Source organism: Lissotriton helveticus, chromosome 9 (assembly GCF_964261635.1).
Source record: "Lissotriton helveticus chromosome 9, aLisHel1.1, whole genome shotgun sequence".
NCBI classification, from domain to species: Eukaryota; Metazoa; Chordata; class Amphibia; order Caudata; family Salamandridae; genus Lissotriton; species Lissotriton helveticus.
Genome location: NC_136070.1, coordinates 271731542 through 271746062, shown reverse-complemented (window position 1 = coordinate 271746062; position 14521 = coordinate 271731542). Strand labels below are relative to the sequence as shown.

The 14521-nt window shown below is 45.9% G+C and overlaps 1 protein-coding gene across 3 annotated transcripts in view; it reads left to right on the top strand.

The window, feature by feature from the left end:
* VIPAS39 (VPS33B interacting protein, apical-basolateral polarity regulator, spe-39 homolog) overlaps window positions 1-14521 on the top strand; it is a 303099-nt gene that overhangs the window by 218908 nt on the left and 69670 nt on the right. For all 3 annotated transcript variants that reach the window (XM_078659967.1, XM_078659968.1, XM_078659969.1), the window contains exon 15: window positions 1977-2018. In XM_078659967.1, the coding sequence (XP_078516093.1) occupies window positions 1977-2018 (42 nt within the window). The remainder of the gene's footprint in view (window positions 1-1976; window positions 2019-14521) is intronic.

Genomic DNA, 14521 nt, shown 5'->3' with positions numbered 1-14521 from the left:
CCGGGCCAGATGAAGTACAAGAAATAAAGTCAAATATACAAACAAAAATGTAAATGAGACCAACATATAGTAAAACACCCAAAATATAACAACACACTTTGAACAAACACCAGCAATTAGTCTCATTGCAGACTTGACCATACCCTCCCAAATTTTACCCTTGAACGTAAACCCCGAGCTTCTGCAAGTGCCAGTTCCATTTAAAAAACTCCCCTAAGTAACAACCAAAAATCAATAATCTTGGGACTAGCTACCTCGATACCAGAGCCTCGCCGAAATAATGATAATTGAAATGAAAGATTTAGATAGACTGCCTCACTCAGTGACCGAGCCCAAAACTATTTCTTTCTCCGTTAGGTGAATCATTGTACCTGACAACCTACTCCGCACCGAAGCAACCTCAGCCCAGAATGTAGTTAGGCAGGGACATACAACAAACATATGTCTGAGATCAGCAGCATACAAGTTGCACTTAGGGCAGTATAGTTTCAAAGAGCCCTGGGAAGTTGCCCATTTTGAGATTACCTGTGGGGTATAATACAGCATGATCATAATACGGTGTTGATGCAACTTTAAATTAATCGAAGAAACAGCAGAATTAATTGTAGCCAAAGAGTCAAGAAATTCTTCCGTACTGATTCCAGTTACGAACATATGATTAATCTTAGCTACCATCGCCAAACCATCATCCACCGTTGCTCGCATAAAGCTCTGATAAGCTTTACCAATCTGGCCCCGAGCAGGAGTATAAAAGATAGACCTTAATGCATCAGAAACATGGGGGAGGGCAAACAATCCCTTCCCTTGTAAGAAATAATTCCTAATTTGCAAATACTTAAAGAATGAGTTCTGTGGTATCCCAAACTCACTTTTTAAGGAAGCAAATGACCTAAAGCCCCCTTCATCATACACCTGCCCCAGTCGTATTATTCCAGCCTGTTGCCACCTTCTACAGACAGCGTCCGAGAATATGCCCGGGAGCCTGGGATCATCCCATAAGTAAGTATATTCATGTAGATCAGGCAGAACAAAAGTGTTACACATATCTTGCCATATACGATAAATGTGCCTGGCCACCTTGAAACGGACTCTCTTAAAATAGTTTGGGTCCGAAATATAGTATAGGAGAAACCCACTGTTAAGACCAGATGTGAGCTGATAAGCCAACCAGGTTTTACCAACAGTTGGCCCAAAAACTACACTCTGGATACGATTAAGGAAGGCAGCCCAAAAATAAGTTTTGAAATCGGGGAGTTGAAAACCACCTTGCTCATACGTCAGCTTGATATATCTAGGAGCTCTCCCGGCTTTACGATAGCCCCATATGAAGCTACCAATGACAGAATCAAGCCGCTTAAAAAATTAATTTGGACCCTTTAAGGGTATTGAACGAAATAAATAAAGAAATTTGAGCAAAACATTCATTTTCACTATGTTGCATCTCCCAATAATAGTCAGAGGCAACCTATGCCATCTACGCAGATCAGCAGTAATTTGTTTAAGCAAGGGTTCATCGTTCAAAGACATAAATCGTTAATACAGCTACTAAGACAGATTCCAAGGTAAATAGCTATGGTGGTAACACCGAGCTGAGGCGTAGGAGATACAGAAACATAATTAAGAATAGACTGTGTTTTGTTAAGATTGAGCTTGTACCCAGAGAGAGAGCCAAAATGTTGTGCCTCTTGTGTGATTGCACCATTCGCCACATCTGATCCGGAAGTGAATACAGCAATGTCGTCTGCATAAGCCGTGATTTTTAAGGTTATACCATTGAAACAGACAGGCGAGATAGAATTATTGTGAAGGAGATGCCTAATATAGGGCTCAATGTAGAGGGCGAATCCTTACAGTCTCTTTTTTTTGGTCAATTGGCACACTACCCTTAGGCCCATAAGATTTATGAAGCTGCACATGAAAATCTCTCAAGCGAAAATAAGGTTTTTGCTTCAACTAACTCCTTTAATTTCTTCTAGGGAACCTTCAGCAGCCCAGCCAACCTGAGGAAGACATTTAAGGTAAAGAGAAGCATAGCGGTGCTTTTGTGGGGACAGTTAATTTTTTTCGTATGAGCCAGGTTTTAAGAGAGTGAGACATAGCATCATATTTAGGTACTTTGGCTATCCTTGTGGTATTTGATGACTTTCCATTGTATACATTTGCAGATGACAGGTTGTTCTCAACTTGGGCAGTAACCCGAGTGCTGCTATGCAGAATTCTTTTTGTAAACACATTTTATTACAATACTTTATTGCTATATTAACATTGCTATATTAACATTGCTGTTGATTAGGTCTGTAGAGTGAAGATAAAGTGAGGGGTAGTGCTCTCAGTGAGCCCTGAATGGCTACCCACCTCCTGTTAGCATCTCAGAGTGTTACCTTGACCACCAGGGGCCAGTGTCGATGTATTAAGATGCCCATCCCTTTTGTCTTCTTGTCTCCTGAAGAGAAGTATTGGCCTGGGTAATCCCTTGATTTCAGGCAGAAGTGGTCAAAGTGTAGTAGGTGGGTTTTTTAAGGAACCGTACATCCGCTCAAAGGAGGGAAACTTCAAGGAGGACAAAACACCATTTTACAGGATTATAAAGACTTCGGATGTTGTAGGTGAAAATGTGGAGTGTTGTTGGACATGGTTAATTACAGTCGGTAGCATCGTTTTTCATGCAAATAATAGGAACTCTGTGTGCTGATGTGATCGGGACAGACGACAGAAAACCCACAGATCCCCATCAAAACCATAAACAAGAGAAAGAGAATCTCAACAGAGATGGATATCTTAGAGTAATTAGTAACCAACTTGGGTTTCAGTAGCCAATAGGAGCAGTTGTGTAAGGATGAAAAGTCATGGGGGAGAAATGGCCTCTGTCAACACAGAATCAGAGTGCTGTCCACCCAGGCCGGTGGCACCCACCATCAGAGCTTAATGGTTACATCTATGTGGCAACCCAGAGGTAGCCCTACCTCTCAGCTCATTCAGTACACAGGGTTATCAATGCGTTCAACCAGCACAGAGTTTAGGGTAGAGGTCGTGATGAAGGAATGCCGGGCAACTGCAGGCTGCTCACTTTGTGCACCTGTTTGAGAACCGCCTTTCAGTCCGCCAGTGTTTCTGGGAGATTCAGAGAGCATCCTTGTCGTGCTTGTTTCCAATCTTGGCTCCTCTGCCATGGTGACTCTTGTTGTATAGCTGTCTCAGTCTCTGAGAGTGGGGGTTCCAACATCCTACAAGGCGCCTTGAGGGACTTAAGGGACAATATATATGTATTTGTACATAACAGAGTGGCAATATCCACTCTGGAGTTATAGTTAGGATTCTTAGGGCTAGGAATTCCTCATATTTTTGCATGCTTGCCTGTTTGGTGCAACTCCACTAAACTTTCCAGACCTATAGCTTCTTCTACATTGAAAGCTCTGCGGAGATTTGTCAAGTGAGTGCAGAGAAAAAAGTGGGGGTCAAAAATGTGTTTTGGAACAAATTAATTTGCATAGAAATTGTATTTAAGCGTAGCGGGCAAATGGTTGAACGGATTTCAATGAAATTTGGCAGGATTATACATTATGGTGTGCAGATGACCCTTTTGGGTAGTAGACGCAAGTAGGGTAAGTATTTGTAAAGTTATAAGGCATTTAAACTTAGTGATATCTGTGGCCGTTGTAGCTTCGCGATATTTTGCGAAAGTTCCACGGAACATAGTGATGACAAGTCATTATGTGATTGGCTGATGACTCCCTTTACAAAGTTAAAGACAGCTATGGTGTTTTAAGGTCACTTTCCCTGTGTTCTGGGTTAGAGGCGTAGATATCTATAAATATTAAGTTTGATCATTTTCCCCACCCTATTACCACTTTACTAAAGTGGTAATAGGTAGGCTAAAATTATATATAGTTTCTATATGTTTGTACAAAATTACACGGAGTACAGTGGTACTTCCTAGGAAGGACAGCGGTACTTAAAAAATTTCTTAAAAAACATTGTACTGTTTTGTAAAGGCAGCCATTAACCAATTATATACTACCTTGTCATCTGCATGTACCATGCTATACCGCAAAGTTACAGTGATATACCGTGGCACAATATATCACGATGGGACAGATCTACCATTGTATTGCATTTACCCTTGTATCAATTCAATTCAATTTCTTTATTCGGATACAAGAAAATATCCATAAAAGTACAAATAAAACCAGCACAATGCATACGTAGTTAAAAGATTAAATATCAATAAGTGCAATATACATGATACTGCGAATACACAAAGTTCTATACATAGTGCAAAAGTCAATTCAGAAAATCACTCATAGGTCTACAATTTAATTATCAATTCAGAGGTAGTAAAAGTATAGTATTTCAAATATAGCAGCATATAATATTAAAATGCGGACACATTGACACATAAGAAAAACAATAAAATGATGCGACCCTTGTATCATGCATGGTATCACAAAGAAAAGGCAATTCTGAAGTCAGATCTACCATACAACGCAAGGCCACCATGTGGCACGCTGCGTTGCTTAGTAAATTCCATTGTATGCATCTCCACGGTACGACACTCCCCTATACACCACTCCACTCTATGCCACTCCATTCAATGCCCCAACACTGTACACTATTCAACTGCCACCCCACTGTATGCCAATTTACTCTGCTGTTCCACTCTCCATCACTCCACTGTATGCTTCTCTACTGTACATAAGTCCACTGTACGCCACTGTGCTCAATGCCACTCCATACTACACTATTTCACTGTATCACACTCTACACTACGCCAGTATACACAGCTCCACTCTGTTACACTCTGTGCCACTTTACTCTATGCCACTCTGCTCTACACCACTCCACTCTATGCTATTCCAGAATGCATGCCTCCGCTGTAGGCCGCACCATAGTACGCCACTCCACTATACCCCACTCTACACTACACCACTCCACCCTATGCCATTCCACTCTCCGCCACAATACTGTGCGCTGTTCCACTCTAATCCACTACACTCAACTGCACTCCAGTTTATTTCTGTCTATGCCACTCCACTCTACGTCAATCCACTCCATTGTATGCCTCACGTTGCGCTATTTCACTCTACACTATTCCACTGTACCCATTCCACTGTATGCCACTACACTGTACACCACGACACTGTATGCTGTTCTACTCTACACCACTCCACTGTACTGTATTCCACTCTACGCCACTCCACTCTACTCTATTCAACTATGCATCAGTCCACTCTACACAACTGTACTGTAGGATTTGATTTGAAAATTTGTAAAGCGCACGAATGCCCGAGGGCATCTAGGTGCTAGTGCCGAAGCAGCCTGGAAAGGCTGTCAATGAAAGAGAAAAAGCATAGTTTTAGTTGGCAAAAAGCTATGTTTGTAATAATTTTCTAAAAGATAGCAGTGTTGGGTTTGTTTTGTATACTAGCCTGGAGCGAGTTCCATGTTTTAACTGTCCCCAGGATGAAACTTCATCAACCCAGCGGGCTTTCTTGAATCTGGGGATCTGTAAAAGTTTGCCCTGTGACTATTTTAGGTTTCTGAAGGGTACATACCAGGTCAGGGGTTGCTTCAGGTATTGAGGACCAACACTGAGCAATGCCTTGAATTCTAAGCATTGAGATTTAAATTGCATCCTTTTTTCAACTGGGAGCCAGCGTAACATTCCCCAACCATGGGAGACTGGCTGGAATCCAGGAATAGAGTAAACACAGGGAGGTGATGAAACTTTTCAGACACTCTTCCCCCAGTCACAGATCTGGGTTGAACCCATCATCATTCTTAAGCTCACTACGCTACCTCAGTTCAGACCCAGCTATATGCAAATCAGTCTTGACCCTGTGCCTCATGGGAACAGTCCAGATCAAACTGCCAAGCCAGGTCTTCCTTTTTTAGGTCTCGCTCTCGAGACCTATTGTCGTGGAGTTGCCTCTCAAGGGAGACAGACCGGGGCACGCGCTTCGATTTCACATCGTGGGCGCGCACGCCAGCCCCCGGAGCCGTGCACATCTCCAGATTGCCAGGAAGTCAGCCATGCCTCTCTGTCGCGCGCACACACACACACACACACACACACACACACACACACGCAGGCACAATGCATCAGGACGCACTTACACAGACACACAGCCCCACATATACACACGGTCAGCTAACAGACACACAGTCACACATATACATACACACACACAGCTACACACGCGCGCACACACAGCTACACCCACACACGCGCACAGAACCCCCACTCCCCCCCTCCCTCCCCAGCTGCCACCCCCACTACAACTAAGCCCCACTTACCGCTTCAGCGCAACTCCAGACTTCAGCCGCCACCGCGGGGCTCTCCCTCGGGCATGGGAGCCCTGCGTTACCACTGCTCCTCTCCTGGCCAGCCACTCCGTGGGCGCGAGCTTCCAGCAGGAAACGGAAGTCCCGCCCCACGGCATTTTTACGTCACGCGCACGTCTTGTTTCATCATCCATCCGTAGAGTGAAGGGGGAATAGGGACTGACTTGAGCTGGCATAGGAGCTTGTTTTCACTCATCACGTTAGTTAACTGGTAAACCGCGCTCTACCTGGAGATCCTGTTTAGGGTAATGTGAGGCGGAGCATGTACGCATTTTGTTATTTTATTGGGGAATATTCTTCATCCCACACTCACTGTTAGAACAGTCGTCCTGGCTAGACTAAGCCAGCTCACCACATGCAGCGGTGAAAGAAGTGGTCCTATTATGAAGGATTGTCTGTGGGATCAGAAGGCAGCTACACCCCGTGTATGTACAGCAAGAGGGTTGTAGTCCTAGTTTATAAGCTGCCATAAACCAGGCCGCTCCCACAGCACATATGAGGTTTCCCAGCCAGGCAGATCACTCCATTCTTGGCCTTCCTGGGTCAGTGCGTGAGTTGCTGATAAAGTTCAGGTTTCGGTTTGCCTTCGGAGACTTGCTAATCTGTTTCTCCCAGTGGCGTAACATAGGACTATGCAAAGCGGGGGTGCCGGAGCTCCAGGGGGGGCTCAGCACAGTACCCTTGCCTGAGGGCTCATAGGGGGTGGGGGGCTCAAGTTTCGTTACGCCACTGGTTTCCCCTAATGAAATTTTCACAATGGAAAACAACTCTGGTTTAATGGTCTACTCACGCCCGCACCCAGGGAACATGAGTACCGATGCCTGCTGGCCGTACCCCTGCATCTGCCCCCGGGCCCCGGCTCTGAGAGGACGATGAGTAAGCCGCTGGGGTACTACCCTAGCGACCAGGAGCAGAGCCTGCCAGCTATCGCATCCATCAACACCTCCTACTCCCAGAGCCAGCTCTACTCCCCGCACTACTTCCTGACTCCCGAGGAGAGGAAGCCCATGTCGGACGTCAGGCGGACTTTCTGCCTATTTGTGACCTTTGACCTTCTGTTCGTCTCTCTCCTGTGGATTATTGAGTTAAACGTAAGTACCCCCTCTCCAACACACCCGTATCCATTTGTGTTGTTTTAATTGAGCTATTTATTTAAATGACGTTTGTAATTAGTTTTTGGGGGTCTGGAAGTGAGTACGCGAATAACGACCGTCCACCACGAATGACTGAATAAATGACGCCTGCATCGGAGAGGTCTGTTCACTTAATTGCCTCACGGTGCTTTTAGATGGCAGGCGTGGATGCTTGGGCGTTTCTGATGAGAAGGGTTTGAGTTTTCCTCCAGCAAAGGTGGGTTCAGTTGCCACATGTCACACAATTGCCTCCCTGCAGCATGCTTTAGAGATTTGGGTGGTAAGAGCTAAGGGCGCACCCAGGGGAATATGATGCTTTGTTGTAAAGGGCGTTTCCATACATGCATTTATGGTGCTAGACTATGCTTTGAAGGTACACAGGCACAGACTAGAAACAGTTATACATTTTTGGAGTTCACTGGGTCATTTTCTGCCCTCAACCTTCGGGAATTGTGCGGCAGTTTGATATTTTAGCAGATCAAGGTAGAAAATGTTTGATTTGTTGACTGAAATTATCATTGTATTGTAATTATATAGCGCTTACTACCCCTGACGAGGCGTCTAAGCGCTTTTTTGGTGAGTAGCCGCTACTCCGGAACCCATAAAGGATTAGTGGTGAATATGTATAGTGAAATAAGAAATTAATTTGAGAGGTGGACATGTTAGTCTGTTATTTGGAATGAAAAGGATAATGGAGGGATGTTTTGGAGCTCAAAGCAGGAGAAGGAGGCTTGGGATGAGTAAAAGAAAGGTGGATGGGGAACAGTCGGAGGGAAGGGTTTAGAAAGGCTTGTTTTGGGGGATCAGTGAGGTATGAGATGATACAAGGAGGGGTAGAATATGGAAGACTCTAGAAAGGGTTATTTTGGGGTTTGAGATCAACGAGAGAGTGGAGTTAGAGGATATATTGATAGAGGTATTGGGTGAGAAATATGATCATGATTTTTTATTTGATAACCCATCTTTTACTCAGGTTCAGAAAGAAGCCTTGCAGAAGGCCTTCGTACATTTGTTGTTGCGTAGGACAACGTCAGTGTGGTGGTCACCCTTTTGGGGTCTTAAATGTATGACCTATTCAACCGTACGTGCACTCGCTCTTCTAGCTTGCATTTGACTCGCTTTCACATTCACCCTCCCGCAATCCCACCCACACTGGCTTCAGTGAAGAAGCACTTTCACTTGTAGAGTAGCTGCTGCCTCTCTTACTTTGAGAACTGTTTGTTTGTGCTATATGTACTCTAAATATGGCAGACTTGGAGTTAAAAATCTTTGTGAGCGTGCCCCGTTCCTAAGGTTTAAAGTTGGTCTGGAAGATGTGGTGAAAACAGAGGAAGCTTTTTCTTTTTCTTGCCTTTTTATATAGCGTGAACTCGACCGTAAGGTATTGGAGCACTTTACATGAGCACCAGTTATGCTACACAAGGACACATTCATGTTTGGTACGGACAGGGATCTTAAGTGTCTGGCCCACAATCACAGGATGTTGAGCTCACTCCATGCCTCAAACCTAGTTCCCCAGTTCCATAGTTGGCTGCTCTGGCTATTACGCCACATCCAAATTGTGGTAGTCCGGTCCTGCTTGGGGTATAACCATCCTATACCTGCCAGTTCTCACCTGCAGATGTTAATCAGTCTTGGAGTATTCCTTTGCACTTACGCTCTTGATATCCTTTGGTGTCTGTTCCACGCCTTCTTAATATCCAAAAGTGTTTATTAATGACCAGAGAAATGCAAGGTTACAGGTTCAGCATAGTTGTGAGTACATATAGAAACTTATTGACGAGGAAGTTCAATTGTACAGTTGGCTTTTGTTGTACAGTGAAGATTAAATAGGGACCTGTAGGCTTATCTAGTCTGCCAAGTCCCCACCTGCTGCGAAACTGACACTACCTCTCATCTTACCACACATACTGTGACAAAACCATTAGTGGTGGATTAGAGGATTGACAGGAGGCAAGGGAATGACCAACCCGGTCACTGTCTGTCCTTTCACAGCTTATGCTTTCTGCGTATTATATCAGCCAAAGTCGGGGTGGGGGTTTGTATCTTTGTCTCAGGTATTCAGGTGCTTACATCTGAATTTGAAAAGTAATTTGGTATAACTGCTCAAAATATATAGTATGACAAGAGAACCGGGTTGGCGCAGTGGAAGAGGTCGGTGCAGGGGTGTTATTCTAATAAGTAAACCTTATTCTTGGGAACATTTAGTTTAAAACATTTTTAGTAAGTTTTACGTTTGTGTAAAACTTCAGGGAGACGATTTGAACATATTGTGTGTCTTGAACTATTTACTATACTTGTCTTGTTAGCTTTGATGGCAATCTTTAGTCAGCGAGGTGCAAAAGGAAGCTTTATTGGGCCATGTAATATAATCCTCGATTCGGTCACTATTCACCCCAGTAGGGAAAATTTTAAGGAATCTTGATTATGGCACTCCTTAGCTAAACTTGGAACCGGCGTTGCTGCTATCTACAAGGCTCTTCTACCCACGCCTCGCGGTACCCGCTCCGCGGGTCCCGCTTCGTTTTCCCACTTGCCTGACGTTCCTGTTTCCCCGGCTTCAGCTGTTCCTGTGGGGTTGTGTGAGGCTGCAGGGCTGCGAGCGCGACCCGGGACTCGCCTTCCCAGGAGTCCCGGTGTCAGTGGCCGAGTCACCTGGCCCCGCTCTCCCTGACCGCCCCGCCCCACCTCCAGCAATTGAAAAGGGGCAAGGACTCTTCCTACGTGGGACACTCCTTAGCTAAACTTGGAACCGGCGTTGCTGCTATCTACAAGGCTCTTCCACCCACGCCTCGCGGTACCCGCTCCGCGGGTCCCTCTTCGTTTTCCCACTTGCCTGACGTTCCTGTTTCCCCGGCTTCAGCTGTTCCTGTGGGGTTGTGTGAGGCTGCAGGGCTGCGAGCGCGACCCGGGACTCGCCTTCCCAGGAGTCCCGGTGTCAGTGGCCGAGTCACCTGGCCCCGCTCTCCCTGACCGCCCCGCCCCACCTCCAGCAATTGAAAAGGGGCAAGGACTCTTCCTACGTGGGACACTCCTTAGCTAAACTTGGAACCGGCGTTGCTGCTATCTACAAGGCTCTTCTACCCACGCCTCGCGGTACCCGCTCCGCGGGTCCCGCTTCGTTTTCCCACTTGCCTGACGTTCCTGTTTCCCCGGCTTCAGCTGTTCCTGTGGGGTTGTGTGAGGCTGCAGGGCTGCGAGCGCGACCCGGGACTCGCCTTCCCAGGAGTCCCGGTGTCAGTGGCCGAGTCACCTGGCCCCGCTCTCCCTGACCGCCCCGCCCCACCTCCAACAACCCGGCCCATTGGCCTCTGGATTATAAATTTGGGAGTCCTACGCTGCGCGGGAGCGCCCGGGGCTAAGCCCGGGCAAAGGGCGGGCCCTCTGTGGCCCTCCGTGGCCTGTAGTGCCTGGCCTGGGCATATCCCTATTTTTCTTTTGTATCTTTGCTGCAATTTTTAATGACTATTGACTCTATGCTTGAAGCCAATCGGCCAATTACTTGTTTGGCTTTCCACTTTCTGTGTAGCTAGATTTATTCGTTTTTGTGCCAATTGGCAGTTGGGGGTCTTTTGCTAGCATTTTCTTATTATCCCTAGCCGGTTTTTGTCTTGCCAGAGATGTCTACCCGTAAAACCAGGAGCCAGAGAGCTGGTAATGATAAAACAAAAAAAGTTATTGGCACTTTAGATAATTTTATTTCTCGTACTAATTCTCTGATAGACCAGGGTATTTCTCTTATGGAAAGGAGGGTTTCACTGGATCTTGCTCAAGCGAAAAGGTCATCACTCGGCAACATAGCATTGATACATTCCCCGCCCCAAGGCCGAAATAACTTTCCTCTTCCTGCTGGGAAGCCGGTCGATGACCCTACCCCTGTCATCTGCTCACCACCATTACCTATCAATGCCCCCGCTATGAGTATATTACCTTCCAACATTCCCCATCTATCTGTGACAGTAACTCACCGCGATATTGATTCTTCTCAGGCGGGTGGGTCTGACACTAACATGTCAGCTTTAAATGTTCCGAACATAACGAACCCTCCAACTGATAACCCTGTCATAATTCCACAAGGGGCTATGGGCTCTAACTCTGGGGGGGATAATTTGGGTGTGGTGATGGTAGATGAAGGGACCTCCCAGGCCCCCATTGACCAACCTGAGTCTGACATGTTAAACTCCACTCCCCATTTATTATCTCTGGGGGTTCCGGGTGATATAACACATGATAGCAGCTTGGCCAGTATTTTGGATATTAGCGGAAGCAACGATTCATCAATTAATTCAGGGGAAGGGCTTGATTCCTTAATGAATTCTATGTCTACTTTGATTAAATCACTGCTCTTGCCTCTGGAGACTAGGCTTGCTAACATAGAACATCAACTTGATACCATCCTCGCGCTACAACACCCCAAGTTGTCTATTCCTGGTCCTTGTACCTCGGTGGTCTTACCACCTGTCCCCAATAACGTGCCCGGCAATAAAAATCCATCTACGGGGAGTATTTTGGTACCCACAACCAGCTCGCTTAACACTCCACAGCTGGTGAACAACATACAGAGTACCAACAAACCCCCCACTTCTACATGCCCAAGTGTTGCAAAGAGAAAGGTACCTAGTATTCCAGCTCCCATTATTCCCCAGACACAGCCCAGAAAAACCACCACACGACGAAACATTAATCTACCACCTGATGCATGTCCGTTTGTGGTCGTTTTGACGGGCATTCCTGAGCTGCCTACGTCCACTTCTGAGCCCTTCTGGGCGATTAAAAACAAAATATGCCACTGGCTTGACAAAAATTACCCTCCACCTCCTGGTCTAAATAAGAACATACTTATGGTAGAACGGGCCCCTTGGGTAGGTGGGAAGAAGAAAAGTATAAAGGGTGATTGTGTCGTTATCACGTTTGAGGACCCACGATTAGTAGAATTTATTTGTTCTTTTCCTCCATGTGATAACAAGTCGGTGGTATCAGCCAAACCCCTGTCCTTTTTTTATGCGCAAGAGGGTCACGAGGATGTTAGATGGAGTTGGTTGAGGCCGGCTAACAAAGGCCTGGGGAGAGGTAGTAATGGGAATGCTATATCCACCTATCAGAACCCCCAACAGTGGGGAATGGCTTCGGAGGAAGGATGGAATTTAGTCCATAGGAGGAAGGGGCACCAGTGGAAGGGTGATCCCCAGTTTAATGGAGAAGGGTGGGGCCCACAGCTCAACTATCCCTTATTCCCTTGTTACAATCGTTTTAGTGGGCTGGAAGAGGTGGACTGACCATCACCCCAGTCCCTTGAAGTTGTCAATGAAAGTGGGGTACTTCCTCCCCTAGATAGTGGTCCTATCTCTAATGCCAGGGAGGAATTATCCAACCAGGATAGTATCACTCTAGACCCACTGGCAGGGGATATTGATATTCTGGCACCCTCGGAAAAACCCCCATTGTCCCCTTCCCTTGTTAAAATCCTGTCTTGGAACATAGCGGGCTTAAAGAAAAATCTGTCTAATCCTGCATGGAATAATTTCTTAGAGGATTACCATATCTGTATGTTCCAGGAAACTTGGTGTGTTGAGCCAGAACACAAGCATGGTTACTCCACATTCTCTGTCCCTGCAACTCAACAAGGGAAGGGGCGCCCATCGGGAGGCCTACTTATTTGGATCAGGATAGATTTGAACTGTGAGGTTACTGTTAAACATATCCCCACCAATGACATACTCCACATAACTGTTAAAAGGCAGTCTGACAGAAACGTTTTGGAACTCTTCTGTGTTTATGCCAGGGGTCTACCAGGGGGCCAATCTTCACCCATATTAGAGCTGTTAGACAATAGGCTTTCAGCCCTCCCCTCTAAATCTTCAGTATTGGTGGGAGGTGATTTTAATTGCACATTTGAGCCCCTTGATGAGGAGGACTATCTGGGTTCTCATAATAAATTAGGGAACCAGTTCATTCCATCTTTATCACTGGCCCCAATCAAGAAGTGGTCTGCCAGAGCCATCCAGTTAAACGCCCTGGTGTCTACCCATGACTTATGGGCCCTAAACGGCCGTACCACATCAGACCGTATGGGCGCTATGACTTTCAATCGAATAGGCTGCCCGTCACGGATTGATTACATCCTTTTAGATGTTTGGTCATGGGCTAACCTTGTTGATATGGAGGTCAGTCAGAGGATTGATAGTGACCATAATCCCCTTTGTATGGGTATGTTCTGGGGTGATAATATTGGTAAAGATGCCCCAAATGAGCTGATTACCAAAGAATTAGTTCCTTCTAACTGTAATCGCAGGATTAAATGGAATGTGGTCAGGTGTAATGAAGGGACACTTGAGAACATTAAAGTTCTAGTTTTGGCCGCTTCGAGTGCCCTGGCATCAGTTCACCAAACTCCCCCTCAGTCTTGGGGGTCTACGCTAGCAGCTAAGTACAAAAACCTAATAGGGGAGATTAGTATGTTCTTTTCCAAAAAAAACAAGGGATGCCCATTGATTAAACACACCCAAAGGAAGGGGAACCCTTGGTATACTGTCTCCTGCAGGGAAAAAAGAAAAGCCATCTCCCTGGCCATAAAAAACAAGGACATACTGGCAGCCAGATCAGCAAGACAAGATTACCGCAATAGCATTGCGAAAGCCAAAAAAGATTGGGAAGAGGAACATTGGCAGGCATTAAAGGAAGCGGCCCATGGGAAAAACGCCATTGTATTCTGGAAATTGATAAATATTCTTGATAGACGTGGTGCTGAGCCCATTCCAAACCACATAACTGAGTGCCAATGGTATTCCCACTTTTCTAAATTATATGGCGTAGGCACTCCGGAAGTTGCGTCAGCACTTCCAATAATAGATACTGGCTGTCTGGTTCAACTAAATGGTGGCTCTACAGATGTATTGTTCACGCCCCGTGAGGTCCAGGAAGCCATCCATAAAATAACACCGGGTAAGGCACCTGGCCCGGATGGAATACCGGGTGATCTACTGCTGCATAATCCTACGGTTTGGGCCGATCTTATTGTAAATATTATGAATCTTATTCAGTTGGGT